Source organism: Chiloscyllium plagiosum, chromosome 9 (assembly GCF_004010195.1).
Source record: "Chiloscyllium plagiosum isolate BGI_BamShark_2017 chromosome 9, ASM401019v2, whole genome shotgun sequence".
NCBI classification, from domain to species: domain Eukaryota; kingdom Metazoa; phylum Chordata; class Chondrichthyes; order Orectolobiformes; family Hemiscylliidae; genus Chiloscyllium; species Chiloscyllium plagiosum.
In genome coordinates this window covers 100,899,555-100,926,680 of record NC_057718.1, presented here as the reverse complement: position 1 = coordinate 100,926,680, position 27,126 = coordinate 100,899,555, and the positions used below count along the sequence as shown (strand labels likewise).

Genomic DNA, 27,126 nt, shown 5'->3' with positions numbered 1-27,126 from the left:
GTCTCACAGCAGAACCTTATCAGACTTTTCTTGGGTGTCATCCACTGTTGCAGTGTAATTTCCTCCTCCCCCCACCCCCCAAAACCCCAGTGTAGTTTCCCCCTCTCCTCCTAAACCCCATCCACAGTGTAATTTCCCAGCCCCCCTCCCTCTCTCCTCTCCTCCTAAACCCAATCCAGCTTTCGCTCCCTCTAGTGTCTATAATGCACTGAGTGGGTCTCAGTGTCTCAGCCAAGGCAAGTCCTGCCTACCCGTGACCTCATCATTCAATTCAACTTCTGGCAGACAAAGCTTTTAACTTCAGAATTTCTGGAGCTCTCTCGCTGCCTGACGACTTACTCCTGCCACCCGTTAGAACAGCGCACAAGGGGCTGAACACAGTGAAAGCGCAAGACTAATAGCTATTCCCCTGCTCTCGTTTCTGTTTTGCTGACTACTTCAGGACACACCAAGCGAATGCTTCCTCTGTCTCTCTCAATTCCTGGTTAACAAGCTGGAATAATTCACTGCTGTGGTCACAGGATGTATGAAGTTTCCTCATTTTAACCTGGTAAGTGCTTACGGTTACTTTTAGAGACAGCAAGACATTGGGGCATTTTTCACCCCCTACGCCCCCGTTAATAAATGCTGCGGGGAGAATTATCTCTGCAAATGTTCCCATCATAGTCACAGGAAAGCCATGTAAGATTTCAGCACTCAGTAAAGGCTGGACACGGTATCTGGAATTTATGCTTGGTTTGTGATCTATCGCTGGAGCCAGAGCAACTCCGTACATTTCCATTAAACCAGCCTTAGATGTGAACAGGTTAATACACCCACAATTTTTGCCCCGTTTTAAACAATATACAGTAATATAAACCGTACAGTTTTGTAGCCATGCACAGATTGTACTGTTTAAGATGACCAGACGATACTAGATAAGAAAAGGCGTCTCACCGTGTTTCAATCCCCATTTAATACAAATTGGGCACCTCTCACTATTCCTAACCCAGGCTGCAAGGCACGTAGGTTTTAAAATAAAACCACTGATGACTCAATTTAAATCAAAGTCCTTCTGCATTCATAACACACGTTAACAGAAAACAAATTAAAATAAAAACGAAGAATGCAAATAGACAATATGATCCAATGGTGTAATGCAGCATACAAATCATTCAAGTTAATATTGGTTCCGTCAGAAATAAGCAAGCTAGCAGAAATACTGGGCAATGCTAATTGGATTTCAGTCGCTGTTATCAACGTTCAGTTCGGCTATTCCAACCAGATTACACTTCAGCCGTAAAGTTTTTCCTTGCCTGACTGGTCAGATATTGTGGCAATTAAAAAGTCATCGCTACTTAAATGCGTATTTTCAAGCGTGGCTGTGCATTACAAAGCAGCCATTATCAAAGTTATGCAGTTGTATTGTCTTGTGATGAATTGAAACTCTCAATCCAGATTGATTTTAGATATTGAAAAGGATCACCTTCCCTGCACCTATTTCACAATCACTGCTGTGGTTCAGTGAGATGATAATACGATGGTAAACTTTCTCACTCTGACTGTAACAGCAGTAATGTTCTTTTCAAAATAGAGAAACTAGGTGCCCAGGTTAAAACACACACAAAGAAAACCCCAAATCTATTCATTTAGCAACTCCACCCTCCAGGTCTGTAATAAAAAGGTGATGACTCCAGGTACCCCATTATAAATTACACTTCCTTGCTTGACCAACATGCATCAACAACTGAAGTCATCAATATCAGAATGCAGAGGAAGTTATGCTAAAAGAAAATTAAACTTCCCAACAATTTTGCAGCTTTTCTCTTTTGTTTTCAGTGTAAGAGAAAAAGTCTGGAGGCTGCTGTGGTTTCTCTTGACTACAAGCTTTGTCATAATTAAAGCAAATGAAGGTAAATGCCAGCAGTAAACATCTGACCTGAGGGTCCCGGGGAACTGGCATTTTGCAGTACCTACCACCCCCAAGTGGGCAAAAGCTGTACAAGAGCAACTACAGTCATCATCAACTGAAAAGAAAAAAACATTAGCTCTGAAAGGGAATCAAAACAGAGAGTCTTTGACCTTCTCTATGAACATGTTGTCAAGTTAAGAATGGTTCGATTAGCTAAATGAGGAACAGCTTTCACATCTTGTAACATTTTAGGCCCTGCAAAATTCCAATTTGAACACAAAAGGGTAGTATCCGATTCTGTGTGGTGGAGCTGCATTCCATTGTAATGTACTTGCAAAGGGAGTGTTTGGGCTTCATAAGACAACCAGCATTAACTTAAAGCTAGCCATTCAGATGAAACGGATGTCCCTCGGTCTCTACATCAAAATTTAGAGTTTAACCTTGCCTCATCAGTGTTTGTTTCAAGAGCCCAATGTTGCCCGAAATGTTTACACCCAGGATTAAAATTCTGTTTTCACACCGACACAGTTGCTTTAAAGAGCCTAACTAATACTTTGCTCAGCAGCCGAGGTCTGCACTTAGAAAGCAGCGTGCTCACTAATGCACGACCGCAATATATGACAGAACGTGAATGACACAAAAAAATGCAGGTTCGGGGAAAAAAGTTAATTAGGGTAGAATAGTGAGCTGAAAGAAAAGCTCTCACACATTCCTTCACCCATCAATTAAATTCTTTGTATAAACAGGCTTTGGGTTTCAAGACTAGTGTAATCTTTTAGTGGCGAACACAAGGTAAAAAGACATGAGCTGTGAAGGAGGATTAGCAGCTCCAGTTTGGGGATGGGGTAGCGGGGACTGAGGAAAGAGGAGCCACAGAGGATATTAGCATTCTTTGCGAGCTAACCAGCTTTTTTTTGTCTGCATGGATAGCATACGTACATTTCCTTTGTGGAACCGACACAGATTCGCCAAAGTTCTCTACTTGCAATGTCCTATTTAGAGTCTACGAGGAGAAACAAAAAGCTCCCCTGTACTGGAGGAAACAAACCCAGCCTTTGTTCATAATTCTGACGTTTATAGGTACAAGACTCCTTAGGAGCCATACAAATAGCTCTGAAGGCCATAACTGGCACAGAGCCAGCGTCGGAAAACTGGTAACAATGGAGAATACACAAAGTTTGGTAGTGTGTATTCTAAAATCAGTGTGCACCTTTTACACACAGCTTCTGTCTGAGCCAGCTTAATTAAAATTTCCACCGTGTAATTGTTCCATTGATCAAAGCAATGTTCTAATACACCTTTTTCCGGAATTAGTTATGTACAGCATCTGACTGTGGAAGAAAGACTTGTGTATTTCTCCTCCTAACTTAGTCACCACTGCACCCCTTAGAATTCACTACAGAGCAAACAACAACATGTTAAACCTTCCAGCTATGTGACCGAAAGCTGTATTATTCAGCAATCAAACATCTCATTGATAATGTTGAATATATTTAGTCAGGTGATTGTATTCCCAATGAAAACTGAAGTTTTATATTCTGATACAATCTGAGGAACTGGCTTGTGCATTGACACACTATGCTCCAGACAACTGCTCACCATTCAAGAAACATACATTGACATAGTCAGTCCTTTGTTCGACCAGTGCACTGCGATAGCATCTGAAATGATGGTGTACATTTTGATTTAGAAATGCTCAATTTAACACTGACTTGTAAATTTAATGAAGCATCATTGGGTCTGTCCATCATTAACCTCTGCACAGAATCAACCTCACAAAGGCGCATTGCAATTAATTTTACAAACAAAAACTATTGCATTCATGGTGGTGTTCTTCAAATTAAGAGGTCCCGAAAATCTGCATACACAGCCTCAAGTCATAAATACTTGAAAAACCCTCCTTCAGTTCTAAGCAAGAGGGTAGAAACCTTGAGTAAATGTGAACAAGATTCAGCATAGGTAATCAGACAGGCCAGTTCCATGTGAGGTTTTGCGATCAGGGTTAGTCAAGTGAAGAATTAAGCAAGGTATCAGATAACACGACTCTTTGAAAGGGTACTCCCATGCACACAGCTCTCCAGCAAGCTCGGAATGTGGGAGTTCAGATAGGATAGTAGACGTTGCCGTCCAACCCTTTTAATAATTACAACAGAAATCCAATGTGTGATCCATGGAGAAAGAGAATCTGTCCGGAAAGGTTTTCTAAATTAAAAGTGGGACCATTTCTAGAGCTCACCACCACAGCAAGTGCTTCAGGTGAATTGAGTAAAGCACATGAGGCAGAGAGGGCGTTGCTGATAGTGATAAATGAGGAAGGATTAAACTAGACTTGACTGGAGCACAAGCAACCAACATAGATGGGTTGGGCCGAATGGCCTGTTTGTTAAAGTTAATCATTAAAATGGTCTGTTTCTATGATGTATATTCTAGGTAATGACACACACTGTATGTTGATATGGAGACTGGTACTGACAAGCAGAGCAACTTAAACCCAGAACTCGTGAAGCTGAAAAGATCATTCTCTGCCAACAGTATAATTTGTTGGTTAAATACAAGCAGACAGATCCCCATCAATGGGCTCACAAAAAAAACATTTAGCAAAAACATCCAAAAGAAATTCTCCCTCCTGTCCTTTGTGTAATTGTTGGATCTGTTCCAGTTTCTGTTTGGACTGTGTCATCACAACAAAATGGATGTGCTGAGGCTCTCTTTTTATCCTTGCCTCCCTCAGAGTACAAGGCTACATTAATCTGCTGCCACCTCAAAAACACTATACTTCACTCCGTACAGTACATTAAAAAATCTGAGCTGTTTCCAAGTGAAAATTAATCACACCACTGTGCGATGATTGCCAGTTTTCTAAACATATTGGTGTCAAGCATCCTGACAGGGCTAATAGATCACACGATTATTAGTTTGGGTCCATAGCTATTGGATTGTACCACTCTACATCACATGAACTACTTGTATTTTGTGAGTGGTCTCCTTTGCAATTTAGTTATCAAGTGTTTACAAAGCATCTCTTCAGCAAAGTTAAAAGCTTTATAATGAGACCTACCCAAGAGTTGCTTACATACAACAGTGTGTGTCTCGGACAATTAAAAAAAATTACACAAGTCAAGACAACTCATTCCTAATTAGCATCTCTAATCATTTCCCTCATGCAGTCATTACATAATGCAGTTCCATCTCTCTTTGAAGTTGTAAGGCTGTGTGGTGACTGTGGAACATTAAATGTACAGCATGAAGCTGTTTCCACCAATCTTTACACAGTGGTAACATGCAGGCTAGGACAGCCACCTGGAAAAACAAAGTGTGAGGATTGTAAAACCTGAAAAGCAGAGAAACTCGGAGGGATGGAGATTATTAGTCATGGCCCTGTTTTGTTTTAAAAGGGGACATGTCTGCTTGCTGACACAGGACAGTCTAGTATCGCTTTTGATCAATTTCAGTGATCTACACTGACGTAGCATTCAAGATTCCTTTTGTTTTGTCTTGGTTTCTGAAGAAAAGGCTCAATTGTTATTACTTCTATTTAACAAAAACATAGTTGTATTGTCATTTTCCATCAGACATTGATAATAACAGAGCTTTATTCAAAAATCCACCTGAATGGCAAGGAGCTTAAGAGGCCTGGAAAGTACTGTCAGTGCAAAGTAGGTTCAGCTAATTCTGTACCATGGGCTAAGTTAACAACACTTGATGGCAGTGAATCTTAAGTGACGGGTTTGGGAAAGGTCAGAGTGAGCCTACCAGCTGGGTTTCCCCACTTCTACACGGTTTGGGTCATTGTAGCTTTTGATGTGCAAAGGCACTCATTGCTGTCACCAAGAGAAATGAATGGCAGGTAAGCATGTACAATTAAGAGAAGCCACGCTAAGAGGCGCTGGAGGAAAACCAGAGACATTCCAACTAATCCTCAAGTCAGAAACGGTGTCCGCTTTCAAAGAGTTGTCACGCCTTTTATCCTACTGCAGCTTGGACAGGAGAGGGAGGAAAATAAAAGGAAATGAGACCTTTAGTACACAAGAACTTAATGAGCCTCAGTGCTTTCACCAAAACTGACTCTTTTAACAACTGGAACAATACTTCTACCAGTGTGGGTTTGCACAACAAATGCATTTAAAAACAAGCTTGTTTAAAAACATGAAAGGGGGACTGAACTCCATCAGAGGTTCGGGTGCTTGCAGAATTTTGGCTAGAATTAGGTATCGCAGTAATAAGACATGCTCACTCTCGTTCTCCTCTCTCCCTTTGACTCAAATGCTTCTGGCATAATCTTAAAAAGGTTGTCTTCACCAAACAACTCGAGCAAGTGCTGCGTAAATGGATGTTGAAACCCTGTCAACTCATCCCAAGAGTGCATTAATTGCTGCTTAGAGCCTTTGATGATATATCAAAAGATTGATTCTTCCACAAGCTTAATCTACTGTTTTGTTTCTCTCGCCAAAGAAAATTGCAACTATACAGCCATAGGATGCAGAACCACTGTCTCGGTTGCCTGCAAAGCTTCAGCAGTCTGAAACTGTCACTGAATAACCTATGATATTACATTTCTTTTTGTCTCCATGTAGTACAACATATTTGCTCATTTATTGAAAGAAATATTAGTACAGACATAGAAGTCCAGACATCAAAATAAGATAAAAGGTTGACATCAGAAATTGTCCCACTTGAAATTGGGCACGTTGGTCCTTACGACTAGGCTCTCAAAATTAAACCAAGTCCATTCTATTTTTAATTTATAAATTCATTTATTTTGCCTTGTCCAGCTTTCCAAAATGACCATTAACAGACAGGGGCAGCACGGCGGCTCAGTGGTTAGCACTGCTGCCTCTCAGCATCAGGGATCCGGGCTCGATTCCACCCTTGAGAGACTGCCTGTGTGGAGTTTGCACCTTCTCTCTGTATGTGCGTGGGTTTCCTCCGGGTGCTCCGGTTTCCTCCCACAGTCCAAAGATGTGCAGGTCAGGTGGGTTGGCCACAGGAAATGCAGGGGAATAGGGTAGGGGCTGTGTGTCTGGGTGGGATGCTCTTCGGCAGTATGGACATAGAATCATAGAGATGTACAGCTGGAAACAGACCCTTCGGTCCAACCCGTCCATGCCGACCAGATATCCCAACCCAATCTAGTCTCACCTGCCAGCACCCGGCCCATATCCCTCCAAACCCTTTCTATTCATATACCCATCCAAATGCCTCTTAAATGTTGCAATTGTACCAGCCTCCACCACTTCCTCCGGCAGCTCATTCCATACACGTACCACCTTCTGCGTGAAAACGTTGCCTATTAGGTCTCTTTTATATCTTTCCCCTCTCACCCTAAACCTATGGTCTCTCATTCTGGACTCCCCAACCCCAGGGAAAAGACTTTGCCTATTTATCCTATCCATGCCCCTCAATTTTGTAAATCTCTATAAGGTCACCCCTCAGCCTCCGATGCTCCAGGGAAAGCAGCCCCAACCTGTTCAGCTTCTCCCTATTGTTGAAACTTTATTGCTGGAACAGCACAGCAGGTCAGGCAGCATCCAGGGAACAGGAGATTCGACGTTTCGGGCACAGGCCCTTCTTCAGCTTCTCCCTATAGCTCAAATCCTCCAACCCTGGCAACATCCTTGTAAATCTTTTCTGATGATGGGCTGAATGGTCTGCTTCCACACTGTAGGGAGTCTATGAGCTCAGAAATATCAAATATCATTCAAAATTAAATACTTCCCATGCCTCTGTCGGAATTCTGCAATTCTCATTCAAATATTAATTCTATATTAGCTTGTCTGCAGATAATTTGGGATAATACCAGGAGGACTCACTAGGCATTTCTAGCCCAGTGGGTGCAGACAACCCCCTCACATTTGCAAAGGGAGGTAACCTCAGATGCAAGCAAGATATAAAACTATATAGAACACAAATGCATTGGGAGCATTTTTAATTAAACAGGGAGCTGGAGGGAGAACATTACCTAGGCAGAAGTGGATTTTAGGACTCATGGCAATTAAGAGTGTTTCATATGAAATGAAATCACCAGAGGCACTGATCCTCGAGTTGGGATTGTGTTGACAAAACCTCTTAGACCATTGGAAGCTTCTGGTGTATGAGGTTTAGAGAAATGCAAGAGGTCTGGCTCCCAAAGGGATTACTGTTGGCTGCTAAAAGTGCACAACTATCGGATTCACTGAGGTGGGGATGCAAGAAACTTGCATCCAGCCTCGGCAATTCTGCCAACTTGGCTTTGCCGTACTACCGTAGGAGACTTCTTCGTCAGGAGGAAGTGGTGGGATGACCCTCTGAAATCACAGCTGCAGAGGAACAACATGAAAGCAGCTGAAAAAGATGGTTTTCCTTCTATCTGCATCTTTCGATTGTTTGATTATGCTGGGGAACTAATGCAAAGGGGGCGCAAACACCTAAACTAATCAATCTGCTGGTGTTAGATACTCCTGGGAGGAAATGTGAGATTGTTCTATTTATTACAGTTTTAAATGCTAGCCACTTCTGAGTTGGAATTTGTAAAGGGCAGTGTCCAAGTTTTACCTTCATGGCTGTTTGTTTTGAGAGTCAACAGCTTGACCCATCATCAGCTTTCTGGTGTCTGTTATAACTCAACCATTAGCAATGCCGTGATTTGGAGGTGCCAGTGTTGGACTGGGGTGGACAAAGTTAAAAATCACACAACACCAGGTTATAGTCCAACAGGCTTATTTGGAAGCACTAGTTTTCTGAGCACTGCTCCTTCATCAGGTGGTTGTGGTAAAATTAGTAATGACATGATTCTTTGTGCCTGGCTGTGAGAAGGGTTGTGGAAATGAGATAGTGCCTCTCATTTACAGCTAAAGTATCTGGTGTGACCTAAAGAAGTCACTCCAGTCAATGGAGGAATTGGATACATGCTCCATTTCTGTTTCTCTTAATCCTTGCAGATAGCTATGGCGAAGAGCACAGGGTGTGAGATTTGCATAGAAACACATTGGGCTGAATGGCCTCCTTCTCTGCTCTGCCACCGCGACTTAAATCATTATTCATTTGGAATAAAAAATTGCTAAACCTCAAGAGCCGATGGAAAATATAATCAAAGCTGGAGAATATACAGCCCTCCAGCATCTGTTTAAAAAAAAAACCCAGAGAATGATAATACTGGTAACTCCAAACAAAAGATTAACCAATACATTTTCTGTACAAATGATGAGCTTTGCAACACACTGTTTTCAATTTACAGCATCTGCAGTGTTTTTCTTTTCATCACGATTATAAAATGTACCAACGCATTAAGAATCATAGAGATTGACAGCACAAGAAAGGCCCTTCGGTCCATCAAGCCTGAACCAGTCAAAACTAATGGCCTAACTATTCAAATCCCATTTTCTAACATCTGCCCCACAGCTTTGTATGCCTTGCATTGCAAATGCACATCTAAATACCCCTTAACTGTTGGAACGGTTTCTGCCTCTACCACCTGTACTTTGGAGAAAGTCCAGAACTAGGAGTCACAGTCTAACACTAAGGGGTAAGCCATTCAAGACTGAGGAGGGGAAGCATTTTTTTTTCTCAAGAGTTGTGAAGCTGTGGAATTCTCTCCCACAGGAAGCTGTTGGGGCCAGTTCATTAGATAGATTCAAAAGGGAGCTGGATGTGACCCTTGCAGCTGAAGTGACCATGAGGTATGGAGAGGAAGTGAGAGCGGGATACTGAAATTGCATGAGCAGCCATAATCATATTGAATGGCGGGTGCAAGCTCGACGGGCTGAATGGCCTACTCCGGCATCTATTTTCTGTGTTTCTACAACAGTGCTTACCTATCAAAAGTATTATTTGACTGGAAAATACTTTGCCACTTCCTAAGGTCATGAAAAGCAGTAGAGAAATGCCAAGTCATTTTTTTAAAAACAGTTATTTGCAGATCAAATATGTGTCATTCCCACCTGGAAAAGCTTTCATTCCAAGCATTGCCACATATGCAGAGTATCCTAGTACCCATGGTCCAGTACACTAGAATCACCCAGTGCATTACCAAAATAATCACATACACCTTTGAGATCTTTGCTGGGCAAATGCAGTGAAATAGGAATGCAAGATGAACTTCAAATAAAGTGAATTTGGTTATAGAGCTTGCAATCCCATACTGAAAACTGGACAGAAGAAATGTTGGTTGGTTCATGCATGATGTTATGTTAGAAAGCACAAATTATAACGTACAAATAAATAGGCATTTTCATTGTGAGCTTTGAGATGATTTGTAGCTCAGGTTGAGGTTTTGGATGTAGGTTTGCTCGCTGAGCTGCAAGGTTCATTTCCAGACATTTCGTTACCTTACTAGGTAACATCTTCAGTGGACCTCATGCGAAGATGTTACCTAGTAAGGTAACGAAACATCTGGAAGTGAACCTTGCAGCTCAGCGAGGCATTTTTATATTTCGCAATGCAGCATTCTGCTAGTGTATTGATGCATCATTTGGTCTGGACAATGTTTGACATTCTAAAGCACTGCCTCCCAAACTTTCACTCCACTGTGACCCCGTTGCCCTTTTATTTTTCCCCACACCTCCTTTTTCTGTTTTGGAGCTCACAATTCCGAAATCTCTGCTCGCGATTCCTGGGGAAGCCCGTCCTTGGGTCTTCACTACTGCTGTGTAATGATTACTGTCACAATCCCCAAGGGATGTTGCTCATGTAGATTGCTACACCCAACCTCATAGCAATAATTCCTCCTGGGAGTGAGGTGACAGTAAGTAAGACCATACCTCAAAGGAGCTGAAGTAAGCCATTCAGCCCATCGAGTTTGCTCGATGCCAATGAAATCGTGGCTGATCTGATCATCTAATAACCTTCAACTCCACTACCAGAATAGCTGCTCTCTTGTAACCCCTTCAGGGAAACGAAAAAAAAATAATCCATCACCCTCTCCTTCAAAATTCCTCATAATGCTCTGGTGTATCTTGTTTTAAAAAACTATATATACACAAAATCTACAACAAAATCTAATGTGGTCTTGTCAATAGCTCACTTTCTTCGGTGCCATTTTAAGATTAGGAAGATGTAAACTGAGGCTTTAGGGCATTGGTGAACTTATAGAGTAGAAAACGCTTATTATTTTTCTCGAAGGCAAAGGGCAAGCCGGCCTTCAGTCACTGAGCAGCTTCTGTAAGTGTTCTCATCACCCTACCTCCTTACCCTGGCACCAAATGCCAGTATTCCACACTCCCGGCAAGCCTTGCAAAATGCATCGTGCCCCCTATTTTCAGACCACTCTGTTTCTGCCAATTCTACGCTGGGAAGGTTCAACATTATGCCAGTGTTATCCAACATTGCTGCAGCTTGCGAGAGGTTGAACTGAAGCAAAGAAACAGAACAGTGTCAATTCTCACAGATCTGGCTTATCACATACAGCAGTGAAAGGGCTAGAACTCAAGATATGCAGCAGAAGGCGTCTGCTTGCATTTCAAACCATTGTTAATTTTAATTCTCATACATATAACCATCATTAACCTACTCAACGTGTTAAAAGCTCCAACATATTTTGTAAAGGAACAGCTAACAAATATATAAGCATTGTCAGTGATAGTTGGCATAGAGAAATAGAAGCATACAAAGCTGCTGTGGGCCTCTATTGATATTTATAATCTACAAACAAAGCATTTACTAAAACAATTTTCCATGCAAACTGCTGATTTAGACTGACTGTAATTAGTATTTTCTTAAACCACCAACGCAGGATGTTGAAAGGCCAGAAACCTACTGAGGAATTGCCAAAGGTGATTTCTTGATGTGAGTGGTGCACTCCCAACTATGGGCATATTGATACGATAGATATATTCATTATGCAGTAATCAGGTTGTTTCATCCAGCCACTGACACTATCAGAATTGAATGCCAAGAGTAATTGATGCCTGAGGTACAGCTTTCAGCTTTAATTACGTCAGATGCAATTCTATTGAAATTGTGCTTTCAGTCTGCCACCCACTGCCTTTCTTAACTGTATTAACAGGTCAAAATTCGGGAGAAGGAATATTCTCTGAAGAATCCAGCATCCAAAGAGGAGGAGGATCTACTGCAGAATTTTGATCCAAAGTAATTTCATCCTGTGCTCTTTTCGATGATCAGGAATACAGTTTTCAATTAAAGGAGGATGGAAGATTTTCTCCGATTAAAAAAGCGATGGGTCTGAACCAAAACAAAAATTCTTAGAGCCTCCAAAGAACAACTTACAGCGTATGATTGGGAATGAGGGATAAGCAGGTCCTTTCCCCTTTTAACTGAACCACTGCAGATCACCACTGGTTAAGCTCCAGATGGATGAACGGTTCCTTCGACGTGTAGTTTGACGTTACTCTTGATATAGGATACACGGAAGAGCCAAACCAGGCCCCAGCTCTTGGGGAAAACAACCTTTCCCTTAGGTCCTATCATGTGTCAACCTTTTCTTTTCCTCTTTGGCTCTGAAGTGAAAACTGAAAGGAAGTAAAATATAACTTCCCCCACAAGTTAAAGGATTTCTACAAGCGGAGGTGGTTTTTAATGAGCTGACCTGGCCATTGTAAACCTCCTGAGGGCATGTTCCCTGGAAGGTTGGGGACCGTTCAGGTGGTCTGGAACGTGAACCGGGATCAGTTGTGTAAACATCAAGGAGACGGGAAATAGCCAGCAGGCTGGAGGGACCCAACTGGAACATTATTCCGGGATAGATGGTGTACCATCTGGACATGTTGAACTTACATTCCAAGATCTTCCTGCTGCAGGCACAAGATTTTCTGGAATGCACTAAACGTGGTAAGATATCTTCTTTCTGTGCTATTTTAACTATTAGATCTGGCTGGAAGCTGCCAGTTATGTTTGTTGCACTTTCAGGAAGAGATGACAGTTTCATTTGAGTTAACACAAATATTACCAGTTACTTCCTGTGGAATATTGGTGTGAATCGGTACCAGACAAGAGAAAAAAAAATGCTCATTTGATTCTTCTGACTTGTACAAATATTTTGAGCAAACGGCAGAAAAAAAGAATCACTGATGTGACACACAATGGTGTTCGAAAAGGGCTTTATATTGACTCAAGCTGGATTCTGTTCCAAGGTAGAAGTGACAAATGCTGACAGGTGCTGTTTCACTTAAATACTGCCAAGTGCCACTTTGTACAAAGCATTAAGTTTCTTCAGCTGAGGCTTGACTTGAAGTGAACGCTTAGTAACTTACATCTTGATGCTGTTGGTCTCCCCTTCAGGAATACAAAGAGCCAGGACACAAGCAACACTGGACTCAAAGTAAAAACAACTCCAGTCTGTTTCCTTTCGCTTTAGGAAATCAGTACAAACCACAAGACAATCCACACCATAGAGATAAGCAAGAATCCTGTCGCTGGTGGAAAACCCATTCCAGGGAAACTGAGACAAGGTAGGAGTCTGAGCACCAGAATTTCAAAAAAATGGATAGAGCACAGATGTTAGAAAATTCACTGTTGATTGAAAATGACTATTTTTAAGGTTAGTAAAAATAACAAAGAACTGCAGAAACTGGAAGTCACAAACAAAAATGGAAATTTCTGAAAATCGCAGGAGGTGTGGAAGCATCTGTAGAAAAATCACAGGAGCCCCAAAATGTTAACACTGGAGATGCTGCCACATCTGCTGTTTTTATTTTTAAGGATGTTTAGTTCAAGTTTTTTTTTCCCTCTCAAGATTGTCAATATTATTTTCTGACAGAAAACCGAAAGAACTGCGGATGCTGTAAATCAGAAACGAAAAGCAAAATTTGCTGGAGGAGCTCAGCAGGTCTGGCAGCGCCTGTGGTGAGAGATCAGAGTTAACATTCTGAGGAAGAGTCACTCGACCGGAAACATTAACTCTGATTTCTCTCCACAGATGCTGTCAGACCTGCTGAGCTCTTCCAGCAATTGCTGTTGTCTATTATTCACCTCTAGCCCAGTTTATACATTAATTATCTTTCTTCTGCCTTCTAGGATTTAAAGAACTCAATGGCCAGACAATCAAAAATGGTCTTAAACGTGATCAGCAGGATTTGGAGATTCTCCGTGTGGACTCACGTGGGATTGTTTCTGGGATTGCTGGCACAGTCGATTACTGTGGAAACGTGTCCCTCAGTCTGTCGGTGTGACGCTGGCTTTGTGTACTGCAATGACCGAGGTTTGACATCCATCCCAAAAGGAATTCCACAGGACTCCACCACACTCTTCCTGCAGAACAATCAGATCAATAATGCTGGGATTCCCAGAGAGCTCCTGAACCTCGTGAAGGTGGAAATCATTTATCTGTATAGCAACAGTCTGGACGAGTTTCCCACCAACGTCCCCAGGTACATCAAAGAACTCCATCTGCAGGAGAACAATATACGGGCGATTTCCTTGGACTCTCTTTCAAAAATACCTTATCTGGAAAGACTGCACTTGGATGATAACTCAGTCTCTGCTGTTAGCATCGAAGAAGGTGCTTTTCGAGAGAACAAGGATCTCAAATTGATCTTCTTGTCTCGGAATCACCTCAGCAGTATTCCCGTAGGACTCCCTAGCACCGTTGAGGAACTGAGGTTGGATGACAACCGCATTGCCACCATTTCGGAGAACGCCCTGAGTCATCTCACGGGATTGAAGCGTCTGGTGCTCGATGGGAACCTGCTGACCAATCAAGGACTTCGAGATAAGGTCTTCATGAATCTCATGAACCTGACAGAACTGTCGCTGGTGCGGAACATCCTTACCTCGCCCCCGTCTCTACCCATTGCCAACTTGCAGAAGCTGCACCTCCAGGAGAACCATATCAACCGGATCCCCCCCAACGCCTTTTACCACCTTGGGCGATTACAACGCCTGGACCTGTCGAATAACAACCTAACCCACTTGCCTCAGGGAATCTTTGATCGTCTGAACAACCTGTCCCAGCTGCTACTGCGCAACAACCCATGGCACTGCGGCTGCAAGATGAAGTGGGTTCGGGATTGGCTGCGCTCACTGACAGTAGGGGTCAACGTGCGCGGTCTGATGTGCCAGTCACCTGAGAAGGTCAGGGGCATGGCCATCAAGGACCTGGCGGTCACCATGTTTGACTGCAAGGATTCGGAAGGCTCCCTCCTGGACATGCCACCCACCACTGTGGGTTTGGTTAGGGCCTCCCCCAGTCAGGGTCCCTGGCCCTCCTTTGTGCCCAAGGGTGGTGACAGGAAAGCGGACCGCCAGCCTACGGCAGCCCCTGGGCGGGTGGCTATCCACATCGACGTGAAATCTGTCAGTGTGGACACCATCCGAATCACCTGGAAGATCTCCCTGCCCATGACCGCCCTGAGACTCAGCTGGCTCAAGCTGGGGCATAACCCAGCGGTGGGGTCAATCACCGAGACCATCGTGCATGGTGGAAGAAGCGAGTACTTACTCACAGCCCTGGAGCCAGAGTCATTGTACCGGATATGTATGGTTCCCATGGAAACCAGCAATGTTTATCTGTTGGACGAGACCCCAGTCTGCACGGAGACACAGACCGCATCCCTGAGGATGCACAACCCCACGACGACGCTCAACAGGGAGCAGGAGAAGGAACTCTACAGGAGTGCCAGTCTACCCCTGGCGGGGATCATAGGCGGCATAGGGGCCGTGATTGTGGTGGCGCTGCTTGCGCTGGTGTGCTGTTACATGCACAGGACTGGAACCCCTTTCTCCAAGAGCTGTGCATACAGCAGAGGCCGGAGAAGGAAGGACGATGATTACGCAGAGGCTGGCACTAAAAAGGACAACTCTATCTTAGAAATTCGGGAGACTGCTTTTCAGATGATCCCGATGAACAGCGACCAAGCAGCCAAGGAAGAGTTTGTAATACACACTATATTCCCACCAAACGGGATGAGTTTGTACAAAAACAGCCACAGTGAAAGCAGCAGTAGCAACAGAAGTTACAGAGACAGTGGAATTCCAGATTCAGATCATTCACACTCCTGATAATTGCAGGGACTATTAACTGAAAGGGACTACGGAAGGCTCTGCTCTCCTCGGAAACACTGGATTTAGGAATACTGGAGGAAAGATGACTGTACGTTTGCCATATAATTTATATTTAATGAACTTTGTATCAAAAGTTGCAGAATCCAGGTGAATATTGCTGATTGTGCAGTATGGATGCCAGATCACTAATTGCAATTCTCTATTTTAGTAACTTCTCGTAATTTGTATTTTTTTCTTTGATAATCTTAAAAAGATTTAAGAGAGTTTAAATTTCCATGTTCTATTGACGGAAGATTGCTTGTCAACTGTGAAAGTGGGTTTTATTAACAAGTGTTGAGCGTTCAGAGACTTTTTTTTTAGCCTATTTGAGAATCTTGTAGTTCAAGCACAGGTCTTTATTTCCCCCCACCCCCTAGTTACTGAGGGTTGGTGTTTTACAGTTAAATAGTACACTTGGTGAAGACAATTTTAATTCCCAGTTGAGGAGGAAACTATGTTTGTTGTTCATGCCTAACTGTGTTGCACAGACGTAACTGTAATACCTGAAAGTGGATGTCACACATCATTCCTGCTTACAGTCTACATTACCTGCAATTTAAATTTAGACTTTGAGCCACAGACCCTTTGTTGGCACAGTTTAAAACAAAAAGGTACTGTTCAAAAAAAAAAATTAAACCAAAGTGCATTGTCAGCCCTTTGGCCAGTCTTGTACGTGCCTTGACCAAATGTTAATTGTATTCAGCATTTTAAAATTCGGGAACTTTCCTTTTTTTTTCTCTCCATACTTGTCAATGAGAAAAAAAAACGTGGTCTTTCTGCAGAATAAAACAGAACAAAATCAACCACTGTGTTATCGAGTCCACAATTCTGCAAAGCCAACTGTGGGGGGGAGTAATCAAGGTGTGTTCCAAGCACAGGGAATCAGTGCCTCCACTTCCGAGGACGCTGTCAGACCTCTCGTGGGCCTGAACTCTTCGGAGTGGCATGAGGACTGACCATGCAAGGGCTTTGCGATGCAGATGTTTATGAACAGGACAAGGGTGGCCACTTGTGCACAACATATTCTGCCCATTATAAACCAGCAGAAGCTGCATCTCCAGGACAATCACATAAGTTGGATCACTGCCAGTGTTTTCTCTCATCTCGGACAATTAGTACAGTGGGGGCCGGACTTACTGAATAATAATTTAACCGACTTGCCTCGGGGAATCTTTGATAACTTGGAAACCCCTGAACAGTCCGGCACTGCTGCAATTCCTCAACAATCCCTAGAATTCCAACTGTAAAATAACACATTTGTCATCTCTGGTGTAAAGGTGGGGTGCTGTAAGACCTAAATTGGGTTGCAACCGATCAATATAAAGCAGAATTCTCTTGGAGATCCATTACAAGAACGCATTAATATAGCGTCATGAGAAACATAGAAAACAAGAACAACAATATGCCAATCAGCCCTTCAAGCCTACTCCACCATTCAATATGATCATGGCTGATCATCCAACTCAGGCTCCTGTTCTTGCTTTTGCCCCATACCCTTTAGCCCTAAGAACTAAATCGAACCCCTTCTTGAAAAATTCAATATTTTAACCTCAACCACTTTCTGTGGCAGATAATTCCACAAGTCGTGTAATAAAACAGCTTGAAGTTCCCTTCAGGAGCTATATAAAGTAATATTTGACACCAAGCTATCGAAGTTGATTTCAGGCCCAAAGCCTGACCAAGGATGGAGGGTGTAAGACTGTCTTAAGGAAGGAGAGGGAGATAATAGAGTCCGAGAGGAGGAGATCTGGAGCTGAAGGCATGGTCTCCAATAGCAGAGCGACCAATGTTGGAGATGCTCAAGAAGCCAGAATTAGAGGAGTGCACATACCTCAGAAGATGAGGGGCTGAAAAAGGTGACCATGAGACCATAAATATAGCAGCAGAAATTTGGCCATTCAGCCCATCGAGTCTGCTCTGCCATTCAATCATGGCATATAAGTTTCTCAACCCCATCATCCCACTTTCTCCTCATAACCCTTGATCCTCAAAAACCTGGATAGTTACCTGGATAGAGAGGGGAGACGCCACAGGGAGATTTGAGAGCACAGATGGCAGCACTGTTTAACCAGAAGCCAATACAGGTTAAGAAGCTCAGGGGTGATGGGGAATGGAACTTGATGTATGTGAAGACATGGGCAACAGAGTTTTGAATGACTTCAGATTTAGGGAGACTTGAATGTGGGAGATCAGTCAGGAGTGAGTTGGAACAGTTAAATCTAACAGTCACAGATGGATATATGAGGATTTTGGTCCCAAATGTTCTGGAAGTAAAGTGGGTAATTTTAGTGATGCTACAGGTAAATGATCATATTGGATTTGAAGGTTGTCCAGTCTGAAACAAGGGAGAGGGATAGAGACAGTTGCTGAGGAATAAATTCAGTAGCTGGCACTGAAAATATTGGTTAACAGTCTTTGAAGTAAATCTCTATACATCCAGTCCTGGATGTCGGAAAGGCAGCTTTATGGATCCCAGACCAACAAAGAGACCATAAGGAAACAAGATTTTTACAATCAACATGAATCACTGAATTTCACACAAAATGGGATCATGAGGGGAAGTATAGTGATGTCTAATTGCTGAAACATCTACTTGAAGGATATTATCAATGAAATGTCAACACAAATAGGTTTTTTTTAATCAATATTAACTAGTACACATTCTTCCTGAGGCCATGTCCTATTTCTGTATTCTCAAAGAACATTAAAAAAAAGTTTTTCCAACATTTCAGGAAAATTCGAGATGCATAGGATTGCTTTATAACACGTCGAATAGTAATTAGACTTACACATGATTATCTGGAGCGAAATCAATTTGTGAAGGTTCTTTTTCAACCATTTTCCAACAAATGAAAATGTGAGTAAACTTCTACCTGATCTGAATGGTGCCCTGCTCACCCATTTCAACATCTCTGTAACTCCCTCCTTCACTATCCTGTCACAAAGACCAATCGCAGCTTCTCTGGTCTCTCCACACAACTGAATTCCTTCAATCCCAAACACTACTGTTGTTTCGACACAAATCTACATAATTTGGTGAGTGTAATTTCACATGTTTCACAAACTAAACCGAGAAACTAATAAGCGTTGGATAAAACGTGGTCGTCTTGGCTTAGTCAATGCCCTTTAGCTTGTCACAGCATGACCTAACACAGAGCTTCTCCGATATCCTCCTTTCATGGAGTTTTATTCTGTCATTGCACAATCTGGAGATTGTATGGGAATGAAGTAGTTTTACTGTGAAAGATGGATTCTGTTATTTTCCAGCAATTTGCTGGAGACTTTTAAATGAGGATTAAAAATATGAGTGAAGCTATCTGTAAGGACAGAGTCCTCCACATTTAATACAGCAGTCTAACTTTTGAAAAATTGACGGCATAGGCATGTTGGGCCGAAGGGCCTGGTTTCATGCTGTCGACCTCTCTGACTCGAACCTGTTGCTCTGCTTGCTCTGTGACAACCAGGTATTGGACAACTGTTTTTCAGAGCAGGGTAATGCCAACAGCGTGGGTTCAATTCCCATACCCGGCTGAGGGCTACCGTGAAGACTCTCCTTCTCAAACTATTCCCTTCACTTGGAACATGGTGACCCTCAGGTTAAACCACCACCAGTCATCTCCCTTTCTAATGAGAGAGGAGCTCGTGGTCTGGTAGGAATATGGCAACTTTACGTTTAATGGTACCATATTCGTAATTTAAGCCTGGAGAGACAGCAATTAAAAGGGAATGCTATTGGACTAGTAAAGCTGAGACCCAGGCCAATGTTCTGGGAAGCGCAGTAGTTAATGGAGTTTGAATTCAGTTTAATAAATTTGAAATTGAAAACCACCCTTTGTAATGATGTGCATGAAAACTATTAATGATGTCATAAAAACCAACAGTTTGGGGGCACGGTGGCTCAATGGTCAGCACTGCAGCCTCACAGCACCAGGGACCCAGGTTCGATTCCAGCCTTGGGCACGTTGTCCCCGTGTCTGCGTGGGTTTCCTCTGGGAGCTCTGGTTTCCTCCCACAGTCCAAAGGTGTGCAGGTTAGGTGAATCGGCCATGCTAAGTTGCTCAGTGTCCAGGGATGTGTAGGCTAGGTGGACTAGTCATGGGAAATGCAGGGTTACAGGGATAGGGTAGGGAAGTGGGTCTGGATGGGATGCTATTCGGAGGGTCAGTGTGAACTCGATAGGCCGAGTGGCCCCCTTCAACACTGTAGGGATTCTATGATTGGTCGTTGATGAAACATACCTGCTGTGATTGCCACTGTTTCAGCTCCAAAGTGCACCCTGAGCATATTTGAAAGAAAGAGGCAACTGTCCAATTATCCCTTCCATCCGTCATCAAACAGCACTCTCGGTAAATTCAATTAAATCCACGTCACACAATCTCCAGCAACACAAGATTGAAAAGAATAGCAGAACACCTCCGTTATGGCTGGTCTTAAGCCTGTTGTGCATTTTCACCATTCTTTGGGAGTAACGGGCCTTAGTTTACAGTTTTTTTTAAGCAGAGAGGTATAACAGGCAGCACTTTAAAAACCAAAAACCCAAAGACCTGTGGATGCTGGAAATCAAAAACAAAAGTAGAAATTGCTGGAGAAACTCAGCAGGTCTGGCAGCATCTGCAAAGAGAAAGCAGAGTTAACATTTCGGGTCCTCCTTCTGAATTTTATAAACCACTCACTCAATAAACTTTATCCACAAACTACAGTTTTTTTTTCCCTGACCCACAGGTGATGGTATACAATCAGAGAAGTCACCTTTGAACTGTAGAGCTCGTCACAAGAAAGATATCGCAAACAGCCAATTTGCAAATTCCCACACATGGCAACATGGTGATGGTGAGATAATCTATTTTTGTGACATGGACAAATTTTGGCCAGGGCATCTTCAAGAACTGCCCAGCTTTCCTTCAAAATTGTGCCACAATTTACTTTGTGTCCACCAGAAGGCGCAAACAGGGACTAGGTTTAGTGTCTCACCTGAAAATGGTACCGCTGACAGGACAGCACTCCCTCTGTACTGCACTGGAAGGTCAACTTAGACTGCTGCACGTATGTTTTCGAGTGGACTCAAACCCACAACCTCATGACTTAAAAGGCGAGAAAGCTACCTGCTAAGCCATAGCTTAAACATGACTGATAAAATAGATGATACTGTTTGTGGTACAGCAGGAGAGTTCAAATGAAGTCATATTCCACGTACAAAAGTTCAAAATGGACGAAATCATCAAAATAGATGATTGGGGTGGTGGTAGAGGGGAAAAACTTATGTACATGGCACTTCTGAGGTGTTTCCATTCATGATAGTAGAACAGAAGAGTTACGCATATCAAATAACTTGTATTGGAGATAAGATTAAAGGAGAGAAGTTCACGATGATGGAAAGGTGCATTCAGCTTCACTAACATGAATGTAAACAGATGACTTAGTTGGAGAACATAGGGACACAATTGGAAAGTTTCAACTAGAAATTGGATAATTTCCTTCCTGTGATATTGGATTATACAGACCTGTTTGCCACAAAAAAATGAGACTATGATCAGAATCTTGTGCTCCCAGGGGTGGTAAACGTAGAGTTGGGAAGGTCACTTGACTAGGCCTGTGGCCTACTTCCACTCTGCTACCAATTGGCCAAGCCTCGGCCATGTAAGGACCTCAAAGCTGCCAGATTTGGAATTAACTGCTGAGGGTGGACCTGTCATCATGCTGGACAGGTCAATCTGGAGGCACTTTTCCGCTGGCACAGGGTGAGTAAATTCTCTCAATTGAAGGCAAGTAGTGCCTGATTGGCAGACTGTGTGTTGTACGATTGTCCACTTTGAGCCACTCCCCTCGTCCTTCCTTTTGATCCTTCTTTCTGCACTCTCCCCGCACTCCCTTACCTTCAGCCGCAAAAACCAGCTCCGCTTTCTTCCACACTCCACCCCTCCATAAATCACACCTTACATCTAGGTCCTCCACACCCCTGGGTGCTCATCAGGCCGCAGTCCATGCCTCCCTTCTCCATGGTGCCATCAAATGTATATTGCCAAGTGAGATTGGACAGACTGGGATTGTTTTCCTTACAGCAGAGGAGATTGAGTTGGGGAAATCCAGCCAAAGACTCATGTGAACAAGTAAAATCAGCACTGGTATGATGGAAACAAAAACAAAAATTGCCAGAAAAGCTCAGCACGTCTGGCAGTATCTGTGGAGAGAAATCAGAGTTACTTTTGGGTTCAGATAACCTTCCTCAGAACTGATATGACAGACAAAATGCTATTATTAAAATTTTGATTTTGACATTAATAGCAGTACCAGAAGGTTTAGGGGTAAGCAAAGTAGGCTATTTTTAAAATTTATTCAGGGGACATGGGTGTCACTGGCTGGGCCAGTATTTATTGCCTCATCCCTAAGTGCCCAGAGTTAAGAGTCAACCACATTACTGTGGGTGTGGAGTCACAGGAGGGCAGTTTCCTTCCCTAAAGGGCATTAGTGACCCAGATGGGTTTTTCTGACAATTGGCAATGGATTCATGGTCATCATTAGACTTCTAATTCAAATTCCAACATCCACTGTGGCGGGAATTGAACTAGTGTCTCCAGGACATTACCTGGGTCTCTAAATTAACAGTCCAGCAATAATATCACCAGCCCATCACCTCCCACAAAGTTGAGTAATTAACCACCAAAACCAGCAATGTCTACAACATACTGACTAAAATGGAGCTGTTAAACAACTTGAAAACACTGAATAAAGAAACGCCACACAGAAACATATTGATTTATAACACGTCAATATGCTAAGTGAGAATTCACTTTGATCGTACAGTGTGCTAATATTTGACCAAGGCTGAGCATGGTCAAATTTAACCAAAGTGAAACAGATTGAATTTAATCAAATGGCAGGAAAGAAAATACTAGGTATTTGAAGTTGATGGGACAGTCTAGAAACAACAAACAAAAGCATGAAAGAAAAGACTGAAATCAGCATCAACTGAATCAAATCTACATGCCAGGTATCAAAAATTATTTTTTAGAAAGCAGCTGAATTATACTCCGAACCAAAATTTCAACCAAGCAATTTCATCAACCTGAAAGATTAAATTTCCCGAAATCAGAAACAGAGTGATACAGGACACATGGAGGCTACACTGTCCTTTGTCTTTTTAGATATTTCTACAGTTATCATCAATAAAATATCTCAATACACTTAATAAAGTTAGGCACTGAATCACAGACATTGGTATTGGAGCACTGGCCAAAAGCTTAGTTCAAAGGGAAAATCATATTGGATACATATACTAATGTTAACTCTCTCTCTCTCTCTCTCTATGAATGCTGTCGGACCTGCTGAGTTTTTCCAGTATTTTCTGTTTCAATTGGCCAAAAAGCTCAGTTAGAGGTAAATTTTCAGGGGCATCTTTAAATAAAAAGAGGCAAATAGTTGGGTCAGTTCAGCAAGGGAATTCTGGACTTTAAGGCCCAGGCAGCTAATATATGGGCATCAAGCGTGAACAATGGATGCTGGAGGTGCCAGGACACATTAGATGCAGACATCTCAAAAGATTTGAGAGGCTGGAGGAGACTACAGAGATGGGGAGGGTTGAGGACATTGAAAAGTTTGAAAACCAAAGAGGGAACTTTAAAGTCGAGTCATTGATTGACTGGGAGCCAACAAATCCCCCAGCTCTTTCCTCTCATAGACTTTCACAAGTTTACTTTTTCTTTGTTTCATGGGATGTGGATATTGCTGGTGATGCCATCATTTCTTCCCCACCCCTAATTTCCCTTGAACTGAGAGGTTTGCTGAGCTAGTTCAGAGGGCAATTGAGAATTGAACAATTGCTGTAGATCTGGAGTCACACGGAGGTAAGGATAGTGGATGACCTTCCCTAAGGGACATTAGTGAACTTGGTAGATTTTTACTACGATTGATGGTAGTTTAATGGTCATCATTACTGAAACTAGCTTTCATTTCCAGATTTGTTAATTGAATTGAATTAATTGAAGACATCCTTTTCAAGTCCGTTTCAAAAAGCTTTGTTGAAGCTTCTCCAAAATGCCTTTCCGAACAGCGCGTTTTAGATCGTTGACATGTAAATAATTTATTTAATGACCTTTTTAGAAAATAGTTAATTGTAAATATTGTAATAAAAAAACCCAAACATCGCTATTTAAATTCAGAAATCCTCATGAATTGGAATTTATCATTTTTTTTGGCATCCCTAATGGAAATCATTGGCACATTGCCTGTTCTCGAGTTTGATTCAGTGATGTTCAATTGTAACAACCTCTCAGGGTGAAATGCCTTATGATCTGCACGCTCCTCAGAGACGAGGAACCAAGGGAACTGCAAGCTTAATATTTAGAGTGGGGTATCAGGCTAATGCATCAAAACAGCAACACCTACCACACAGTATTGCTTCAAAGCAAATACTCCCCTGACCTTGGAGTAAAACGCTTCCATTTTCTAACAGCATTTTATCTATTGATGACCCTTCCGGAATTCAGTAATGCAGACTCAGGAATAAATAAACTGCACAATTTATACTTAAGTGCACGTTAACATTGATTGCTTCTTGTGAAATGGGCTGGTAATTAGATCGCCAAACTGATGCTTCAGAGACAACCTCAACACTTGTAGGACACTCTTCGTCTACTGCACCCTTCCCTTGAGAAATCAAAATCCCAAGCAGGGTTCTTATAAAATCCAGGAGTGTCAAGACAGCACTGCAAGCCTGAACTGTCTTTGATCCACTCGTCTGCATCCACCATGCAGAATGGGAGTGTACATTGAAAGTAAAGCCTTCCACCATCAAACTTTTTAAACAGAATGAACAGCAGGGGGGAGGCCGTGGAGATGAGGGATCTTTCTAGCACCATTAATTATTCATTTTGATTCCCTCCCCTCAAACACAAGCTAGACTGCAGTCAGGTAAGGCAAATGCACAGCAGTAATTCAGAATCGGGGAGCTTGGTTACAGAACAGGGCCAACAATAATGCAGCTATTAAAAAAAGAAGCTCCCAACACAGCAGAGCTGATGTATGAAGATAAATCCTGCTATTTTGTTGTGCTGAGCTTGCCAAGGTGTAATAAGCAACTCTAGCCCATCATTACAACCACCCGCATTCTCCCCGCCTGGACTCGAAATTAATATGGTTTTCCTCTCCCTGCAGATGCTGCCAAACCTGCTGAGTTTCTCCAGCACTTTGTCATTCTGTAGAGGACACGGGCCCATTTTGCCTAATCTCACTTCATAGGACCGTCCCGCTGACAGAGGAGCACATTTTCTGGTCCGCTCCTGATCAGGGATCATTTCTTTGACCTCTGTATCTTCTCCCTGATCATCCTCCATCTCATGCACTGTTCCCTTTAAGCTGCACAAACACTTGGATGTTCTGCACACGCCAATCATCCTGCCAACACATTGACTTCCAATTTTGGAGGTCGCTACCGTGTACAGATCTCGGAGGTCTGCACACCAACAAACAAAATTCACAGGAGTATTGTTTCACCAACCACTTTCAGTTCAGTGCATCGCAGACTGAGTGGTGGGTCAGTTAGCTCAGTTGGCTGGAAGGCTGGTTTGTGATGCAAAGGGATGCCAACAACGTGGGTTCAGTTCCAAGAGGGCAGTGGATATTTAGCATTTCCAAGAGTGAGATCCACAGAATCCAGGTGGAAATGGGTTTTGAGGTGGAAGTTCAGCCACAGTCCAACCAAATGTTGGAGGAGGCACAAGATTCGTCATCTACCCTTATTTCTTATAGATAGTCCAAAAACATTCAGTGAAGAGGGAGGCTGTTCAACTCACTATATTTGGCTGGACAGAGCTATCCAGTCTGATGTCACTTCCTCACTCTCCATCCGTGTCTTTGTAAATTATACCTATTCCATTTTGATAAAACGCAAAGAGGCTTTCTGCTTCTCTTCCAGACAGTGTGTTCCTCCCCTACCCCACTCCCAAATCCACTGGGAGCGTGCAAAAAATTCTCCAAAGTCCCCCCCTCTCCAATCCTTCTGCCCTCAAGTTGGACATGGGAAATGCTGGCCTTTAGATTTCTGACAATAGAAATAGAACCAAGGATACAATTGCTGTTTGTACCAATGGTTATTATTGTATCATGGCATGGGGGAGGTGTAGGAGTTCAGTCTTTCGAAAAGCCAATATCTACTGTAACCTTAAGGGACAGTCATCGTGCTGATGGATGAACACAGCACTAGAAATAAACGAATGCATTTGTCTGCACAGTTAACCGTTCAGTTTATTCATAATGCAGTTGCGAAACCTGCAATAAAGCTGGCAATAAATTAAACTCATAGCTCAATGGAGTCTACACTTTCCAAAATTAAATATCTAAACCGTGCTCAAGGCTAGAGGGAATGAGAATCTGGATAGACTTATGCTTGCATCTTGTGGGGAAAATAAATCTGTCTTTTAATATACTTTATTTAAATCACACAGAGCAATTGTCTCAATGTTGGACAGCCTTTCTAGTTCCTTTCCAAGATTAAGAGGAGAAACTTTATACCTGATGTTATGCCACTCAGAATGAATCCCTAACAGATTCTTACCAATGGTTTTTAAAACTAATTATGAATTAAAGAGGAATAGATTCTATCAAATGCCCAAAGCTAAGGCAAATATAAGCTCTGACAGCCAATTAGAAACAGAACCCATTGGAGGAGTTCAGCAGCATCTATAGAGAGGAAAACAAGTGATACTTCAGCTCTGATCAAAATTCTTCACCCATAAATATTAACTCTGATTTTCTCTCTCTCCAGAGGCTGAGTAATCCCAGTATTTACATGTTATTTCAAATTTTCCAAACACATACAATCTTTTGTTTTTGAGTAAGTTTCTACGGTTGTGTTCGCTTTTTGAACAATCTTCTATTCTTAGAATTTTAAGTAGCTAACTTTGTGAATAATCCAAGAAGATGGCAAAGGTCAAACATTTTTGCAAGTCATTACTTAAAGCTAATTCTAAAGTCAAATGTTAATAATCATATGCAGAAACATCAGAAGCCTACTCCTGTTCATCAACTAAGATCAACCTAATAGCTAACTAGGCTAAAGGCAAAGTTGATATAGTTTTAACACACTATAGTGTCACTTTCTCTTTGGACAGAGACGAGTGGCGGTGGTTTAACTGAGTGTCACCAAGTCTCAGGCAAGGGGAGAAGTTGATGAGGAGAGTCCTTCACTGTAACCTCAGTTAATGTCAGAATTGAACCACACTGCTGACACTACTCTGCAGTCCTGAAGAAGGGTTATATCTGAAACATTG

At 42.4% G+C, this 27,126-nt stretch overlaps 2 protein-coding genes across 5 annotated transcripts in view; one reads left to right on the top strand and one right to left on the bottom strand.

Moving 5' to 3' along the window:
- The window catches only part of LOC122553102 (ADP-ribose glycohydrolase MACROD1-like), a 918,032-nt gene that overhangs the window by 778,136 nt on the left and 112,770 nt on the right, over positions 1-27,126 (bottom strand). The gene's annotated exons all lie outside the window — the stretch shown is intronic.
- On the top strand, positions 163-16,061 carry flrt3 (fibronectin leucine rich transmembrane 3). The gene is made up of 4 exons (XM_043696640.1): positions 163-550; positions 11,871-12,652; positions 13,103-13,272; positions 13,838-16,061. The coding sequence occupies exon 4, from the start codon at positions 13,853-13,855 to the stop codon at positions 15,818-15,820; it is 1,968 nt and encodes a 655-aa protein (XP_043552575.1). The 5' UTR covers positions 163-550; positions 11,871-12,652; positions 13,103-13,272; positions 13,838-13,852; the 3' UTR covers positions 15,821-16,061.